Here is a 20,627-nt window from a genome sequence, read left to right on the forward strand (position 1 = left end):
CTACGCAAGGCAATTCATTTTCTCTTTATTGCTGGAAAGTAAAGACACAGTTTTACGTATCATCTCGCGCATAATTAAGCAACTGAGAGAACCGATGGGATCGCCAAATTTGGCAATTGCTGGCTGACGTGCTTTTGGTACTGCGCGGTTACATAATACATCTGCATAAGCGCGCACACCTGATTGTGAGCGCTGAACATATCGCGCGCGTTTAATTCGTCGTAAAGAGATTCTTTCTTTTGTAATTGGTTTATTTTGGAAAAAATTTGTTCCGCAAATTCCAATAAAGTGCATCGGGAATTTGCGTAATTTGATACGCGGTTTCAATTTTGTGTGTTATGTAAAATTGAACGAACTGAAATATTTCGCATAAAATAGTTCGCATGAGAATTAAATACATTTTTGTTTCAAGTGTCTTGAAAATTAAATTAGCATCTAAAATGCGTTCTCCAAATTTTGCTCGTGGAAAAATTAATACACGTCCACTTAATTAATATAAAAAAAAACGTTGATGTGCTTTTGCTTTTCAATTAATTATATAAAAAAACTATTACACGTAATCGCATTTACAGGGGAAGAGAAATAAAGAAAGATATAGGTTGGACTGATATTTGCCGAAATTATACGAGTCAAATCTAGTACAGTAATCAATTTATACATTCGAGTCTTTATTCGACTCGAAAAAGAAAAAAAACATTTTAAAAACAGACTTCGACGGTGGCAGGCGGACGCGTGTCGTCCATCGACGCAAAAGGGTTACGGATATACAGGACGCGTTTATTTTTGCACGTTGATCGTCAGCGTAAACACGAGACCGTCTGTTTCGGCGTTTCTCCTATCCGGTTCGAAAAACGATATATGGCATTTGTCCGTTGATCCATCTTGCAAATAGGGATACTTTCGATACTTCCTCCATTTGAGTCGATGGGAAATTTAATACATTCTCGGTGAATCGGTAAAGAATCATAATACAAAAATTTATTATTTTTTTAACTTGCAGATATAAGTGCATCATTTTTATTACAATTTAAGAAAGTGACGAATTGGAAAAATTATTAATTTTTTTAATCGCTCATTTAATGTTCACAAGTCAGCACATTTTCCTTAAACAGAAATAATTATATTATTATAGTTAGTCGAGGTGATTAGAATCGTTAGAACGTATGTCTGTAAACGAAATGGAAGCAAGTGATTTCTTTAGCAAAATTAAAAAATTTTCTCATGTCTTTTCCAGTCAGTGTTTTTCGTCTTTTTTATTCGCAGTTTTTCCACGCTAATTAAAAATCGTTAAGTCAATCGGCGTATTATTAATTATCCCGCGTGATCGGAGAAAAGAACGACTCCATCCTTCGAGGATCATTAATCTTACCCACGTTTTGTTGGACGAAACACTCGGCAATCGTGATAATTGAAAGAAAACATGGGGCACGTGCTTGGCGGAGATTACACGAAACTTTACCATTTAACTAGCATCAAATTACATAGAGCTGCAGCCCTGAGTTGGGCATTAGATTTTAAGTTTATCTTAATTTCAGATTTTACATACATTAAAATGAACAAGCGGACAATTAAATGATACTTTAATTGCAAATTAAATGTTATACATTTTGAAATATAATCTTACATATAATCTAATCACAAAAACATTAAATGCTAGAACTTTTTATATAAATCCTATGAAGTCTGTATCTTAAAATCATATTTAAATATTCAGTATGATATTATCTTCTACAAGAATCAAGACTGCAAACTATTTTATTAATTTGTAAGATATGTCTTTTATGTCTTGATAAATTTCTCTTTTGAAACATTGTGATCTTAGATCTAAAAAAATGAAAAATTATTAGCGACGTTCAGCAGACCAGCCGCTGAATATATAAAGGCACACTAATCGCTGCGCTGCACAAACATTTTTTTCCCCTGTACGGATTAAAACAATATTGCCGGCAATGTTTCTTCGTCGCTCGTTTACGGCCGCGAACGTTTATATACGGCGTTCCTATTAACTTACTCGTATGACTCGCCGTTAATTTTTAGAGACTGGGTTTCCTCTGCTCGTTTGAATCGCTGATAAAAACGTAAAACTGCAATTTCCGACTTTTATTACTATTTAATGCTTTTATTTCAACGTATTACAAATTTAGTACAGCTTTTTAATAGAATCGTGAAAACAATTTTGTACTAGAAAAAGTTACTCGGTAATAAATAAGCAGTTAAGAATCGTTATTCAAATTAAATGGTCGTATCAAAGGTGTATCACGTCAATATTTTTACAGAATAATTGCCAAATGTGTTACATCTAAGATACCAAATTTTTATCTAGCAAAATTTTAATATGACGGATTCTTCAATCTACTTATAATAGGAGTTTCTTTTCTCGGCCGTGTCGTTAATTACATTCGCTGATGTAAATTTAAATTTATACGAAAAAATGGCTTTGCTTCGCATCAAATGGCGGGTTACGATTTCTCAGTTGCTACGAGAGAGGAAAACAGTCTTCCTTGCCCGCCACATTTAACGTATCGGCGTTAATTTGTTGGATCCTCGTTGGAGTGTTGTGTTTAGGTGCAGACCATGGCGTGCTTGGCGCACATATTTAACGGCTACGCATTAAACACACTGTCGCTGATGAATGTCCCGACATTCGTCTGTGGCATAATTACCAGGATACGACCCCCCCTCTGGAATCCTTTCCCACTCTCCTGGCGTTCCTTCGCACATGTCCCAGTCGATATATTTCTTTGAAAACGGCAAACTTTTTATGCACTTTTATTTCGACAAATAATATTATCAGCATTAATAATATTTTCTTCAACTTAATCTATTGGATAAAGTTGCATTTTGATATTTCTGGCAGGAGAAGATGTATTCCAAAATTCTTACTCATTTGCGAAAAACAGATTGTTCCTAGACAAAATAGATTCACGGTAACAAATGTTTAGTAGCCGCAGGAATAAAGATTAGCCATTATCCTCTACATGCAGCGCCGGTGGCGCACGTCTCCAGGAATGTGTTGAGCATCCCCGGGCGTTGTATGAGACTTAACGGGACTTACGCGGCACGAATTGTGAGCCCAGCCAAAGGTTACGACATCTTATCCCGATCGCGATCGTGCCCTGTAGCTACGTTACTGCATGTCTCGTTCCTGCTCTGTATATTTCACTCGGTCATATTTTTAATATCCAGAGGAAAAGTTCAACCCTAAACGCGACGTTTATAGAGCACAAAAGATTCTTAGAGCAGATAGAGAGCAACATGACCGCAACAACGTCGCCCGAACAGATAGTTAATGATGGCGATGCTACCCAACTTCTAATATGAGAAAATGCATTTTTATATATTACGAACTAAAAGATGTTACCACGAAAAGGATAGCATCTCAACATTTTTTTCTTTGCCACGTTAAACGGAATGTAATAAATAATATATTCCAAATAATGTATCGCCATTATTTGACATTACAGTAAAATTTCGCTGACGTAAGTAAGCCAAGTACTTGGGTATCAGTTTCGTAACTGATGATAAGTTCGAATTAACAAAGCGTATAATTTTCCGTAAATGACACGACGAAACGAGTTTCTATCGAAATCAGCGTTTCTTCTCAGCTGTGACATTTATCTTGATCGACAGCTCCATTATGACCAGTAGCTCGTGCTAGTCCAATGTCGTTAATACCCTGTCTCGGGTTTTGCGAGAATACCCTTAAATTTGTGCGTTTATCAGAATACTTTTCTCAAAGGAATTCTCGTAAATCAGCTTCTCGCTTTTTGTAGTGTATTAAGATGATATGTATTGACATTGACGTATAGGTACGTCCACCTATGTATCGGAGAAAATGTTGGCAATTCTTTTCATAAGCTTTTATACGAAACATCAACAACATTTCTACGTTTTTTTAATTAAGATTTACATTAACATTTACATTAACTTTATAAAGACTGTCACTGAGATAAGAAAATCGAAATAAGAATTTTTTAATTAAGATAAATGTTATAATATTGGTAACAGTTTATATCTTTAAATCTGCGTTGAATATAACAATAAAGAGTAGTTTGAAAGGAATGGAATATGTAAAAAGATGTTGTTAGCGATAAAATCTTAAAACTCGTAAAGTACCACGTCGGAAAGCACTTAAAACTTAAAACATCGCGTGAACGGATCTGGACTCCATCGAGAAATTGACGACAACGGTCTACCTAATGATACGCATAAACAATAGTGACAATGCTTTCCTTCTCTCATGTGTTAGAGATACACGAGCGCGCCACTGGCACTTTATGGACCTCGTAAAACGATAAAGACATCTATATACGATGCACAGTAGGTAGTATCATACAAATAGTCCTGGCTCGCGAGCCTCTTAACGCGCGTGAGGCCCAAAGACTGAAAAATCAAGTTCTCTTCTCGATAAAAGCTATCCATTTCTTTGCTGCAGAATACAACATTTTATTTTTATCAATTTCATAGTTTTTAAATCAAATAAAGAAAGTTATTAGTCTCAATTATATTATTTATATTATTATTAATCTAGATAATTTTATTAATTTTGCGTACAATACAAAATTTTAATATTGGAAAGAAATGCAATGAATTGTCGGTTAGAGTAATATCGCGAAATATTGTTCAATCTCAAATTTTAGAGAGCAAAATTTCTTCTAAAAATCTTGACGAAAGTAAAATATAAAATTGATATACTCCTGTATTATTCCCCGAATACAGAATATTTATTGTAAAGTTCATATATTGTTCCGTTCACCTGAAAAAGGAGGTTACTAGGGGTCGGAAACACGTTGGAATCTCGGGGGAACACGTGAGGCCGGCCAATGACAGAGACTTGGCTTTTAAATCATCATGGGATGAGTCGACTTCTTTACTGGTGGTCCTCGCTATCACGCGGCCGAGTTATTAACGACCGGGGTCTTCAAGTAAAGAACCGCCCTTCGCGGTCCTTTACGGCCCGTCGTGGCTATTAACCGTTTATTTATTTGAAAAGTTTTATACGCGTGTTACACCCGTGCATCACACACACACGCACATATAAACAACCACTGTAATTCAAATAGAATACTACGCTCACGATTGAGCATCATAATGTATTTTGCGGAATTTTTCCACTTAGATTTATTGTTATATTAATCAGTCAGATATCAGGGACGTAGGAGAATAACTCGAGGAAAAATTTATTTAATGCAGAATATAAAACTTTTTATTACTTAAAGTTAATGGTTTTTACAGCAAATCAGTGTGAGATTCAAAGAAATAACAATTTGTATGACATACCATCAAATTTTTTAAATAGATTAGTGGTACATTTTACAATTACTCGTGGTTGTAATTCCTACGAGATTAACATTCATAACAGAGTAATGTCAAAATTGTCAATTAAGTGCATTATTATTGCAAAGGCAAAGTTATCATTATTTGAGGACTGTCGTGCAATTTACTCTCGAGGGTTTATTCTCAGGGGGTAAGCGGAGGCGAAAGGCTGTTCACGAAGCTGCATCGCGTGTCTCGCGGTATAATCGCGAACTGCTCGAATTAGAAAGGCTAGGCGAGACAGAGATAGCTTCTAATTTACTCGCTTTGGACACATTTAACAGGTATCTTGGGACGTGCACAAAAACGTTTACGATGACGCCACAGTTTAATGTATCGCTCTTGATATCTCGATCAGCAAACCACCTCTTGGTCCTCTCTCTTATATTATCAAATATTTTTGATTGCAAACAACATCAGATTGCTCTATTCTTTATCTGGATAATATCCAAATAATATTCTAATGAAATCTCTTATAATTAAATTAAAAATTTTACATTTAATTAAATGCAAAAGTATATTTAATCCTTTTCTCGGAACAAAAGCATCATTAATCCTTGAAGAATTTGCAGAATTCACTCGATTGCAATTAGGCCGTCCTTTCCCTTCATTAGAACGATCGAGTTATTTAAGTGCGTGCTGTGGTCGAGATCGAAATCGAGCTCGACTAAAACAGAGCTGGGTGAAAGGATAGATCCGGTAGAATTCATTAGAGAGCCCTGTTTCGCAAACATTGGAGGACATCGGAGGGGCGGAGGCTAAAGGGTGTCAAATCAAATTTCCCCGCGGGAGGCGAACGGACATCCGGCGCGTGCGGATCAATCCCCTCTTTCTCGCCTTCTCGGTTTTTTTTCCCTCTATATTTTTGCGCCGCTTTCTCGATACACTGATTCCACCATCCTTTCGAAGGTCACCGGTTAAATAAACTCCGAGATTCCGCGAGCGGACCTTTCTGCGAGTAGGAAAAGGAAGCAGGACGAGATTGGCTGCTGGGGCGCCTCCTCTCATAGGGCCCTACGTAGATAAATGGTCTGTTACGCTGAACTTCTCTGATAGAGATATTAATCTTTCTCAGAGCGTTCCCTGCCCTCCTCCTTGCCATTCCCTTCTTCTTCTGCTATTTCACGTCCTGTGGCGGTGTCCTTCTGTTTTAGAGGGTTTTGTCTTCCGTTCTTTTCCATTATACATTGATCTCTTTATATGTCTACTTTCTCGGTCCAGCGTTATAACGTGAGAATAAAAGACGAGGTTAACATCTGAAATATGCGTGACATCTTTATTATATTTAATTAATAACTTAATGAAAAGTACTTTTCTCTTTTTTTCCTTATCTTGTTCTTCTTTTGGCGTTTTCATTGATATTTCCGCTGGTTAATATCTTTCTATCATTTGATAAATTTATTTTAGTAATGTTTGCTAAGTTAATCTTTGTCTATGTCATATTTAGTATTTTTATGAATTTATCATTACTAAATTCTTATTACTTGTGTTGGTTCCTGAGATATCTTATACTGTACTTATATATTTATCGTATTGTGTTCATTTTAAGATATCGTAAACTTTTTCTCTTTCCCTTTTCTTCTTTTTTTCCGTTGGTACTATGAAAAGTGGAATATCATATGTCCATGTCAGAGGGGTGGAAAGTAACGCAGGGGCTTTGGCGAAAGTCAACTTTCTACGCGCGAAACTTCGGCTTTTCCACTCCGACGCGAAAATAACTCTTGGCCCTCCGATACAGTACGCAGTTTCCTTTTTTCCATATATTACGTACCGGTTATCCGCGCAGCAAACGTATCTTAGCGGATTACGTAAAAGGGAAGGGGAGAGGAGAGGCATACGAGAGTACTCTTCTGATTTTAAGCCGATGTACGCTGGTAAACAAGGATTTTACCGTTTTGTGATTTGTGTCTCTTTTTGGATAGTTCTTTGTTTAATCTACACACATACAGACACGAAACAGAAGCATACGCGAAAGAGAGCAAATATATCCGCGAAAACTCTATATATATACAGAAAATTAATATGTAAATTCATTTAATAAAAAATAAAATTCAATTTAACGTGCGTGGTATTTGTGTGTTTTATACAATATACGCAATATGCAAAAATTAATTTGTATTGTTTGTTAAATTAATCATGCGTATATAAATTGATGATATATTTATTTTAAGCTTTAATATATATTGCCTCTCTCTTTCGCCCTCTCTTCTTTCAGAAATTCTCGGAGAAGTTTAATGTCTTACCGTTATAATGAGTTTTCGCACGAAAAGTTCTCACGAGGAGACCGAAGGAACAATTTTCTTTGCGTCACTATTAACAGGTCAAGGAGTAAATTGAATTTCTGCCGTTCCCGTTTTCTTTTCGTTTTATGGCATCAAAATTTATTGTAGCTAACTTAATCTTTCCGTAAAACAAAAAATCGTAGAACTCAGAAATATTTTAAAATGAACAATTGTAAATTATTAATTAGTTAATTTTATAATTATACGTTATTGTATATGTCGCGCAGGAAGCTATAGTTAATTCTTGTTGAAAAATTAAATATGAGAAATTTTAAAAGTCAGTATGCTGGTATACATAAAAAGTATATAACATAAAAATGACGGACAAAATATTATATTATTATTAAAAGTAAAAGGAAACAATCCTTTTACTCACAAGGAAAATGAATATTTTGATGCTTCTACTAATGGGGACGTTGACACACCTAAAACACTTGTTAGAAGCGAAATGTCGATACCATTTAAGAATTGTAAGCGTGTCTGGCTCGAATGCAAACGTGACACACGCCTCGATATTCACCTACACGAACGAACAAGAGGGAACAATATAGAGTTCCATGGGGTAGAAATGCACAGTATGCCACGGTGCGTGGTATCGCAGCCGAGGTGGGGACAGATCGATAACATAAGGGGCCTTCCAGACCTTATGGTGCCTCCTCCTCCCCCCTTCCTTCTCTCCTTTCCTCTCCTCTCCCTCTCCTCCTCTTTCTTCTTCTCTTTTCTCTCCCTGTGTTTCTCTTTGCCTTGTTTCGGTCCGCGAAATTAACGCGCGTTTTGCGTCGCATGCTGTGTACGAAGGGTGAGGAGCCTCTTTAAATGAGAAAGAAGCAGGAGGATAAGGGACGGGGGACGTTTTATCCCTCCTTCCTTCTTTTATTAACGAGTCGCAGCTCGCGGTCGATTTCACGGAATTTTGTGTTCTCGCGTTCCTCCGCTTCCGTCGCGGTTTTCTTTCAGTCCAAACTACTCGGGGCCGTTCGAACGAAAGGGTTGAGGTTGAGAAACCGCAAATTGCGTAGGGAACATGTGGCGTTGTTGTTTACGTGTGTGAAAATCAATATTAAATGCAGGAGGCTGATGAAAAAGAGAGGGTGGGATAGAGTGGGTACCGGCTTTTTTCTTTCTCGACGCGCGGCACTTTGCACGTGCGAGCACATGTTCAAGGTGTCGAACGAGGGACGTCATTCAACCATATATGCAGGATGCTTTATTACAGAAAACGGTACATGTTGACGAAAGAGTTAATTAATATAAAGTTCACTAAATTGAAATTCACGATAACATAAGAATATATGTTGTTGCAAAATTTGTTGTAAAGTAATTATTAAACAAGTTTTTTTAATAATAATTATGCAATATTACTAGGAACTGTCATAATGTATTAATACCAATCTTATTTCTAATATAAACATACTCGTGATTCATCGCACGATTACATTCTCAACTGTTACAGTCATCTGTATCTGAAAATGTTGTATACAACTATAGAACTTATAAGTGATAGATCAGAAAAAGGAGAGGGAAATTCTAGAAATTCATATATTTCGCAAAAAAAATATGTTTCACGCGGTCGCATCAATTCCTTCGATCTTATGGAAACGAGAAACGAAGCTGGGGGAGTCGGTCGGATATAGTGATTAAAGCGATACTTCCGGTGGTCGTTATCGAGCTGCGAAGATAACATCGCGGCTTTCGATCACTGTCAGAGGGCGAGCGAGCGTGTACCAGAGGAGCAACATTCGTACCGATGCATCGTTGGGGTACGACAAACCCCACTTGCGAGACTTTCCGTAACGACACACTCTCTCTCTCTCCACTAGCTAATGTCGCTAATTAGATGCATGACTATATCGGCCAGCGATAGACGAAGAATAATTAGCACGAGTCGGAGCGGGAGAGAAGGAGATTCTGTCTGGGGTGATAAGACGTTTGGGGGTGATAAGGGACTTTTAGGGAATTGAACGGGAGATTTTGGTGAAGCATGGCTCGTACTAAAGAGAAAAATACTGTAGCGGATTTTGGGGATAAACGCATGAAAGGAGAATATTTTCTTTTTTAGATGCGTTTATCTCCGCTCATGCGAAAGTCTGAGCTATGAAACTGTTATTGATGTAATTTTCATAATTTATATTATGCGGCTTAAGAGAATAAAATATGCCGTAAAAAGACAATCCAATATTTTCACAATTTTTAAATATCATCTAGAGACATACACGTATACACGTCACATGTAACTCATATAAACTATTCTAATAGAGGAAAGTTTTCTACTATGAGATAGGCTCCTAATACGCGATAGCGGAGTTTCTACTAAACTAATAGGCATCATCTATTGGTTCCACAGTGAATTTATTGCCCTTGGAGTGAAATCTGTTTAGTGGAAAATTGATTGTTAGATTGTGTAATTGTTGCGAAAAAAGATTTGCGATTGAATTTTGTCGTTGAAAACTTACTATTCTCATAATAGAGGACTTTCCTCAAGCAACGTATCACGTTACTTTTACATGAAATTATTTTGTGTTAAACATAAAACTGAACGAAATGAAAGATTGCCTTGCTTAAATTATATGTATAAATGTATGATAAGTACAATTAGTTGTTGTTCTATGGAATGTGGAACGTTTAAGACTCCCTTGAACCAATCGAAGACAGGAATGGAGGGCCAAGGTCTGACGGAGAGAGTAATGTAAGGTCGTTAGTTTCCGGTCGAACGTGCTCGTAGCACAATGGAGTGAGTCTGAATTGGTCACGATGTACGGGGTGTCCTGTCCGTGCTGTCTAATGAGCCTCGACGTCGTCGCACTCCCATGATACTTGGCACTATCGTATTTTAATGCACTTCTCACCGTTTCTAGCGAATCGCCGCCGTATTATATCGCCATAAACGGATTAATAGCATGCCGGACGATTAGCTACAGTATCGGTTTTATGATCTTCCGTGGGCTGTGAGGTCCAGTATCCTTCGGGAACTTTAATATTGAACGAGGCGCTCTTTAGATAAAACAATCGCCGAGACTATTAATTTCTAAAGTAATTTATGTTCGATTAATTGCCTTCGAGGTACACTGCTTCATTCTCAGTTCATTCGGCCTAGAAATTACGAATTTCGAATTTTACATCGGAATTCGAGAATCGCGTAACGTTACCGTCGGTGTTGCTATCGATCGCATTAACAGCGAATGGACGCGAGAACAATTGTAATCGTGGATGATCCGCGACTACATGTGAGCACCGTGTGTCCATTTGTCGCGCATTAACGGTGTTTATGCTCGTAGCCAGCGGGGACAGTCCGCGTGTATCGTTAATCACGACAAATTTGCTGTGATTAATTATGCTTTTCGCCCGATTAGCTCTCTCCTCTCGTCTCCCATCGATTCTGCTGTCTCACTCTTATCCACCTCTTTTTCTGACTGTACTATATAGAAATTTATTTATAAAAACAAGCAAAGAACAAATTAAAATTAAAATTTCAATGAAAGTTGCATGATTATTTTTCAATTTCTAAGGGCAATAATACACGTTCATACACTGATTCGTAGCAATTCAAGTTTTCTTAAGTTTCCCAATACATGTTGTAAAAATGATAATTTATATCGAAAAAAGAGGTGAAATTGTTGACGATTTGTTGGTGATAAAAAGATTAAATTTTCGTTGAACGGCTGACGAGGAAAATAGCCCGTTCGAGCGATGGTTTTGCACGGTTTCCTTGGAAAAACGTCGGCGAGAAACGGGGTGGAAAGAGAGATTGAGAGGGAGAGGAAACTGGAGAGAGGTCGTCCTCCCTTCGACCGGATATGTCATTTGGTACCTGGGTCACGTACCTCTTCGTATCGACAGGCCAACCAGCAGCCAACCAGGAGGTCTCCACTCCGTTGCTTCTCGTCACTGTGCGCGATTCTCGGTCCAGGATCTCAGCATCGTGAAACAATCGCGGACACTCCTCCAAAAACCATTCACATCAGCCGAAAGACAATGCGTCTCGAAATAAATAGCCGTGAAACAGTATATAAAAAGAGAGATAACATTTTATTTCGAAAAAATAAAATTGACAAATTTATCTTAGCATTATTTTTTTATCTTAATTACTTACTTTGAATTAGGTTCGATGAAAAATGCACTTAGGAAACTGTTTTCCGAAATTGTTATTCACAAATGCGAGATTAATTAAATAATTAAATATTATTTGTTACAGGTGTCTCGCAGTGATGGTACAGCGATGAGCTTGCAGGCCCAGGCACCAGCCCAACGCCCAACGAGGTACTCCCCTCAGGAGACCATTAAGGTAAGTCTGTAGTAAAATTACCAATATTTAAAACGATAGATAAAACAACTATCGACAGTCCTGTCATATTTAACAATATGTGCTATTTTAATCTTTTATAAAGATTAGAGTATGCTTGGAAACTTCTTAAATAATCCAATATGCTGACTCTTATTTTACGATTCCTATAATAAAACATTTCTGTTTTATTTAAAATATTTTGAAAAGGTTTCTCTAAAACAGTGTAAAAAAATTATAGTAAAATTTACAAAGATGCTTCTTTTCTTTTATAAAATTCGACGTTATTCAGTGACGAGCAACATTTATTCCGCCTTTTCTCGCTATTCGTCTCATTTTTTTCCCGGATGATAATTAACAACGGAATTCGCTCTCGCGATGATAACGCGTGGACCACGTTACACCCCGTTTGCAACCAGAGTCGAGATTAACCCCTTACGGCTGACTGTACACAGCTTGTACCACTCGACATTTGCGCCGCAAAGGCAACAAGAGAAACAAAGAACAATAATGTGTCTTCAGGCACTTCTAAAAAAATATATACTCGAGTTAAAAAATAAGCGATAGTAAGAAATTTATGTAATAATAATTAGAGGAACTTTCGAATTATAAAATTATTTTGTAGCTACAAAGCTTTTACCAGAAAGAATAGAAAAGTCGAATAACCGAGAAAAAAAGTGGATATTAAATTAAAATTTTATATGAGCGTTAATTGCGTATTTACATAACTAATACTTTAGGAAGTGTATTAACACTCGTTATAAATATATAATTAACTTTTCAAGAGAGACAGCGAGAAAGACGCGAGTCGCATAATTTTCTACGCAGACACTTCTAAACGGTGATCATAATTAATATTCCGTTCCACACAGTGATGACCTTGTCGCGCCGCGAACCCTATGCGTAGGTAGTCAGATAATTTTCCACGCGGATGCTCCCTGGTCGTTGCCTTCTTTTCAGCCTCTCTCTGACATAGCTGACGTCATCCTGGTGAAGAACTTTGTGAAATAAACGGGGTAGATATAGGTGACAAAAGCTCCCGTAGTTCATTCGAGATGCTGAGGGCTCTTGTTAGTGAAATTTGATTTTGCACAATTATAATGAATTTGTAAAAAAAACTTGTCATATTATTTGTTATAATATATATAATAGAACCAGTCTTTATAATTAATAGGATTCATAACAAGCACCTTGAGAATTAGTTATGGTTATTGCGGTTATAATTATCGGTTTGTTTCGACTCCCTACATTTTCCAACCCCTTTTGGCTTGATTTATTAAAAAGAATCCACAAGGGTCGAAAATTCAGCAAGGTCGTGCGTAGGAGATTCGCAAGAAACGCACGGAGGTGTGTGGTAAGATTCTGCAAGCGTAAGCTAATTTAGCGCGTGCTAACCCTCCATCTCCTGTTCCTTCCATCTCTCCTTGTAAAGTCCAATTTACACCATCCAGTTTCAAAGATTATCTTACAATTCATCATCATCGGACGTTTCTTTAGCTGACATTTTCTGAAGAAACGAAACATTTAATATAAACGGGATTTAGAGACGCTTCCCGAGTTTAAAAAATCCGAACAATTAAGATGTTAACTTTTACATTATATTCCAATTCACAATTTGTATATATTTCACGTAGACGATGTAAAATGTGAATTGCTTTGAAGCTATCGTTTTTCTTTAATTTATATAATTTTTTGAGATGATAAAAATTGAACGTATGAGACGAGCTTAAGTTTGCGTATCGTCGCGTATCGTCGTAGTGCGCGTCAAGCTGGGTGTTATATCTTTAATTATCCGCGTAGTCGAGGGACGAAGGAGGAATGGAGGGATGCTACGAGAACTACCCAGAGGGTTGCAAAATGGTATCATCTCATCCTCATGGCAGGGGCGTGGCTCCTCTTGGTCACCGGAAATCTCGTCTTCCTTCCGCTTTTTACCAACTATCCGTACAAAGATGTTTCAATGATACCATAAATATAAATATTTGTTAAAGTTTGATATTGAGTGATATTTTTGTAACATTTTCACTTGAAATCAAGAACTCTTTGGATAGTATTAAACTTTGGAAAACGTAATGCTATAACTGAAAATTTTTTATGATAAAAGCATTTGAATAACGTGGAATAAAGATCAAATAGAAAATTATTATTATTTTAGATCTAGACAGACATACATTTTATATTTAAAATTGTAAATTACATATGCGAAAATTAGATGATAAAATAATGAAAAGAAACTTTATTGAGGGACATAAAATCATCAGATTCTCATCACTTGAAATTCCTAAGAATTTTTGTATTCTAAAATTTCTCATTGTCGAAAATAATGGCGAGGTATCCGATACATTTATAGCAGCTTTAATAAATGCGCATCGCAAAAAGTCCTAGTTTCGGAACAGGAAACCACCCCTTGGAATTTAGCGGGTGTCAACGCGGAAGTTATTACGGGAGGGCAAAGAGGGTTGGGAAGTTGACTTGAGGGTCGGTACTCGCATGAGAATATCCCTCGGGCGTATTCGCGCGCGTGGTCAGGCATCGATTAGCCATTCGCGAGGATCGAGTCCGTATCATTCTTCCCCCTCTTGCTCTCGATATATATCGCGGCTTTCTCTCTGTCTCTCTCGCAACATATTGCACACAGCCGGAGGGCGGTTATCGTCGATATCGCGGAACGAGTTTCGAGATATCGTCGTGAGGCTTGAGCTTTTTCTTTTGTAAAGCGTCGATTAGACCATCCTCCCCTAGGACCATCTATCTGGTTTCATTACTTCTGTAGGTATTGTTATTTGTATTTGACAAATGACGTATAACAATTTTTTGCAAATATGAGGAATGAGACATATTACAATTATAAAGAAATTCTATAATAATTTCTTAAATTATAGTGACATTGCATAACTGATATTTGAATTATGATTATTTATGATCAACTTTTTAACTGTCGCGTTTTAAACATAAAACTATTACTAGAGAATAATAATAAATACTTTTAAAAATTGATTAGTTAAAGATATTACGAGTGAAAATCTATAAATGCTAATACATCTAGATATATGTACACTTCTTGTAACATATACAAGTTTGAAACTTTACGGTCTTGCGGTTGATTTGACAAGTTTAACTGCCGAAATTCATGGTCGTTGAGCCGACCAACGTCAGTTCCCGTCTGTCCCTCAGAATTATTAATTAGATGTGAGAGGAACTAATTTACGTACGCTGTTTCCCAGAAATGCAAATCCACGTGTTCGTCTTTGTATAAATATCTTTACTAAGATGAGATCTTTGGCTTAAACAACGCTTGCTCTAACACTAACCAACAAAACAGAATTATAATTGTGCACTTTACTTGTGCATTAAATATTTTGTTTGTTAAAAGACTTGGCCACCACATTTTAACAAGGGTGCTCAGAATATTATTATATCATTTGAGTATTGATGTAAAATATTTTTTTATTTTTCAATTAAATTCAAAAGAGAATATCGAATTTTATCAATCTGAAGCATATTAGCATAATTGTGAATAAGATGTATGTACCATAAAGTACAAGGAAAATTGTCGACGAATTCATTACATTTCCATGGGGCGTTTAACGTTGCTTGGACAAATCGTTCGGAGGGTTATGGGAGCCAGTCCGTATACCAATGCACGCAGGGGCACATTACGCCGTAAAATCGCGATCAAGGTAAGGGCGACACCCAAGTTTTTTCGCAGCCGAATTTTCCGCGCGCGTGGTCACGTGGCACGATAAGCCCTTAATCGAAGATTAATATTACCGGGGTTCGGCTGTGGAGCCCCTGCGTTGTCACGCATCGCGATTAAGAGTCGACCTTACGTGCCACTGGCTAGTTTCTCTCTCTTTCTCGTTTCCTTCTTTTCACCCTTTAAGCCAAAGGGTCTCTTAAATCCGCAGGAAGAAAAAAATAATCGTCGCTTTTGAATTGTGGCTCCCTTTTCTGCGTCAAGCAGACACAATAAATTATAAGTTTCCGCTCGCAAGCGATCGTCGGTTAAAGGACGATCGTAATTCAACCGGCTATTAATTATCGTCGGGGTGAAAAAAGCTTACATATGCACCTTTCGGATAAGAAACGCGCTAATTTCCCCCCATATTAGATGCGTCGTAAATCGTCGTTTTTACGACTGCTTTATTAACACGCATATGTACGCGACGCTGTTTTAATGGCGCTGTTGATTTTCATTTTCAATGCAATTGCGAATATTTGAATCACTTTTGCGATATTTTAATTTAGAAGAAACGATAAAGTACCAATCATAAATACATTTTTATAGTTTTATTTTTTATTAGAATTTATTTGTGTGAGAGAGAGAGAATTCTTTTCTATATACATTTTTGAGTTTTAATCTGATTTGTTAAGTCTATTTTTTATCATTTTTATTGCATTTTTATATTAGAACAAGCACACGATGATATTTGAAAGAGAGAAAAGAGAGAGAGAGAGGGGGGGGGGGTGAAAGTAGAATTTTTTCCTCAGTTCCTTTCATGTTATGAGCTTTGAGATTTTCAAACTAATCCCTTTCTGATATTTGTAAGTGGTTAGTTCGGTGATGCATGATGATACTCGAGACGGTAGTAATTCTCTGTCAGTCGAACAGCTCAATTTTCTCGTTGCGCCTTTAACCCTCCAGAAGCTAACAGGCTAACGAATATAAGTGATCATCTAGAACACGAAACCCTCTTTCTAATCGAAATGTCGAAAGTCGAATACCTTTATGGCCGTTCGTTTACTTAAGTTCCATGCCACGACACGCAGCGGCAAAGTTGTTAATTCAGTGTAGTCAGATACCTTCAGATATTTTGATACAATTTGCAGACATTTAGAGATTTAAAGTTAGAAAATTATTTAGCGTTTGATAATTTTATATATTCTTTTCTGAAACTATGTAAAAATGACAGGTTTTAAATACAATTTTAGTTACTTACAATTAATAACAAACTTCGAGGTATAGAAGAATATTTTAATATTTATGATTTTAATAATTTATTATAATATTTAGTATATGAGAAAAATTAATTTAGATATTTAAGAGAAATGAAATGTGTAATTTCTTTATAACTTCCGGTAAAATTAAACAAAAGCTCTGAATACTGAACAAGTTAGAAACTTTGGATTTAAGATAACATTTTGCGGCTTAAACTGCCCCTAAGTCTGCACAATCCGAGCAATTACATTTAGATCCTAAAGGGCGATCGACGGATTGTCCTGCAGAACGCATCCTCGTTCGAGGAGGACGATGACGGCGATGCGTGTAACCCTGAGAAAGTTTCCGTCCTTTAACTCTGCCACCCCTAAGAATTGAGAATCGATACCACCGTCGCTCGGCGCGGTAGCGGAGTTTCTGCAACTTTACTCCGGGGGAGGGGGGGGGAAGGGTAGAGGAGCGAGGGGGCTAAAAGGATACCTCCAGAGCTGTGCCTCCAGAATTTGGGGGTTTCACGATATTTATGTGACAGCAGCTGTAGGCGCTCCAACCCCTGGCTCGGGCTGTTTCAAGGCACGGCCTGTTTCAAGTTCTAAGCTTCTTCAGGGCCAGGGTTCGCGACGAGGATAAGAGGCAGCAGCAACACGAGAAATATCACTTGTACGGCGCAAAAAATTGCACGGGATTTACAAACCCTGGTTTAAAAAGATAGATCTACGGACAATGGTACAATGTATTCACAGCTTTCGAGTCGTTTTTAATCGGTAAAATTTTATCAAAATCACATAAAATTAGAATAAAAATGATAACTATTGATTGATTTGAAAAGTAAAGTTTTAATTATATTTCAAATATATATTTATTTTATACACGTTTATAAAGTTATAATGTCGAAACGGAGTAATTTAAACGAATGCATTTAGTATTCAAATGTGTACGAGATGGTCGTACATTTTGGTTAAAAGTAACGAGGGTGATAATAGCCAGGGCTTGTACCTCGTTTTCATATGGCAACAATTTCTTAGTGGTTTCATATGAGAGTTCATTTAAATTTAACCTATAACTTTTACCAAACAAGAAAAAACGTTTGTTATTTAAAAAACGTTGTATCTATAAATAAGATATATTAGAGTTTTTTTCTTTAATTATTTTTAATTTTATCTTCTACTTTACTTGAGTGAGATTTAAATCTATTTAATTTATTTATATTTGGGCTCCAGTAGTTTGGAATATAGTATGTTCCAAGATGGAACAAGCGGAAAGTTTCTCGATAACCCGGACATAGATCCGCTCGCCCGGGGGTTGAATTACCATTTTGAGAGGTCGAGTGGCGAAGGTTACGCGGATGGGATGGACCGACGTACTACGAGTTGATAATGATATTATAATTTGATAGTCAATGCGCGTGCAGATAAAACCCGGGCATCTCATTAATGCGCCGCTCAATTAAGAAACTTTTCGTCGTCAGCCAACCAAGATAAAAATTTTGGTTAATATATCCGCGTGACTTGCATCGTCGCACTTGCGGCACGATGTCTGACATATTTTAAGTAGCAGGTCGTGAAAGAGATTAAGAAAAATCATTAATAATGCAATATTCTGCGACAAATTATTTTATTATTGATAATATTTTTGTTCTCTCTCTCTGTCTCTCTCTGTCATGGATTAAACGATATTTGCCCATGATGGAGGAATGAGCTTTTAAATTTTGTATTAATATTAATTTTATAAGTTTTATATTTATAAGACTATAAATTAAAAGCTTGGTTCCTACAATTTGTTATTTAATTTCTACGTGCTAGAATAAAGCAAATATTGATATTCTGCATGCATTTTCTTGTAAATTCAACTCTTACTAAAAGTAGAACAACTCAAACCACTCACAATACTCACTACATTCGTGCTCGTGCTAATGACTGCACACATGTGGCACTACTCCTGCTAGTAGTCAGATCAAAGCATTCGAAGTCGCATAGGGAATGATCGATTACTTCCGACATTAGTGTCACATCGCCATTTTTCCTTAGTAATCTACAGATTTATCGAAAACTCATAAAGTCAAAATCATGTATAATTGTTTTCACATTTTCAATGAATCTTATGAGATGCAATGCTTTTACTATGGCATAATATTATTAATATTCTATCTTAATTCCACATTTGCGCCCGAGCAATGTAATACAATAATTTAATTACGGGGGGGATAGCATTAAATTGGAAGAATGGTTAATAATATGATTATTTATTTTAATTCCAAGTTTTCTAATGTCAATTAAAACAATTATACAATTATCTGTAGGAAATTATTCGCAAAGGAGGATAATAATGAATTCGCTTATTCTTGAAATTGGAGGGTCGAAATGCATTTTGCGTGTTTGGAAAAGGGTTTATATTATTATCGTCGATCGCGGATGCACGGTTATGTGTTATCGAATGTTGGCTTGCGCGCGTGATATGTAACCGGTGACATGCAAAAAAACGGTCTGCATGCGAGCGATCGTGAAAACATGCGTGATACTATGTGACGTAAGAAGGGCCTAAAGATATAAAAGCGGAGAAACGAGGAATTAAATATTCCGTCGGCTGATAAACACGCGAACGAGATTAAGTAGGCTTTTTTTACTTCGTTAGCATTAATCGGTAGCGTTGACGTATGCTTATTTCAATTTGTCATCATCTCCTAATTGGAGATGTTGACAAATTGCCTCTCCTGTTGTTTAACTAAAGAAAAATTGCATCATTATTCTGAATCAGGTGTATTTGGAAATTTATATTAATCAATAATATTAGAAAGTAGGAATTTTTATTGTAATTATAGATATTTAAATTCAATACTTAACGTTGAAAGTAAGTTTTTGTTGTTATTAACAACTGCAGTTTAAATTAATACTGCAATTAATAGGTTAGGATTTATGCAATGGATAACAAAAGTCGCTTGAAAATTAAAATCATAAGATTCGAATTTCATGATCTTAATATTTAATATGAAATTCTCAAGTTTGCTCCATTTAATTTCGTTTCTATCCATTTAATCGGTGTCAGATGTAAGCTAGAAGTAAAGGTATAACTTGAGAATAGTCAGAGAAACTCGTTCTCTTAATATGATTTCCTTTATTGTGTTGCAAAAGAAAGGAAAGAACAAGTTGGACTAAGTTTTTTTTCGCTATTTCGACAAATATTGGTTTAATTCGACATTTTGGAAGATAAAATTATTGTTGAAAATATCATCAGTTTTTTCCAGATTAAAATTATATTTATACAGAGAAATTTTAGAATATGCTATTTGAGTACGAGTTCTGTTTTTACTCTCTCTCTCTCTTTATTTCTAAAATTTTTCTTAGTTGTAGATTATAATATTGAAATATTGAAAATATTGAAATAGTGTTTTTGAAGTATTAGTAATTTTTTTCGTTGTCTCTATTGCATAAATATTATGTAGAATGAAGCGAAACTTGACACTTTTTACGCGGCAAAGAGATTTCTAAATTTAAACCGAAAATAGTGACCGATAGATCCTTTCTGTTGCGGAAAGTGAAATCGGCAGGGAAAGTGACTAGGAAAGCATCCCCTTGAAACTTTAAAGTCAACTTTCGCTTTTTCACCGTTGATCCCCCCCTCTCTATACTCCTGCCCCTTTCTGGTTTCCCTCTCTATCGCTCTCTAGGAGTCAAGGTAATGCTCGGCCGCAATAAACGCGGTTCTCGGACAAAACATTCACCGGCTCGGGACGCGCATGATCTAACGGCCACGTGGGAAAATCCGCCCCCACGAACGTGAGAGCGCGGTCGGGGGTTGCAATCGTTTCCCGCCG

The 20,627-nt window shown here is 36.6% G+C and overlaps 1 protein-coding gene across 1 annotated transcript in view; it reads left to right on the forward strand.

Moving 5' to 3' along the window:
• Nucleotides 1-20,627, forward strand: part of LOC105562833 (protein sickie-like) — a 109,585-nt gene that overhangs the window by 3,929 nt on the left and 85,029 nt on the right. The window contains exon 4 of the mRNA XM_012013934.1: nt 11,791-11,880. Coding sequence (XP_011869324.1) covers nt 11,791-11,880 — 90 coding nt within the window. The remainder of the gene's footprint in view (nt 1-11,790; nt 11,881-20,627) is intronic.

This window comes from Vollenhovia emeryi, unplaced genomic scaffold (assembly GCF_000949405.1).
Source record: "Vollenhovia emeryi isolate VEMERY1.0 unplaced genomic scaffold, V.emery_V1.0 DF939183.1, whole genome shotgun sequence".
NCBI classification, from domain to species: Eukaryota; Metazoa; Arthropoda; class Insecta; order Hymenoptera; family Formicidae; genus Vollenhovia; species Vollenhovia emeryi.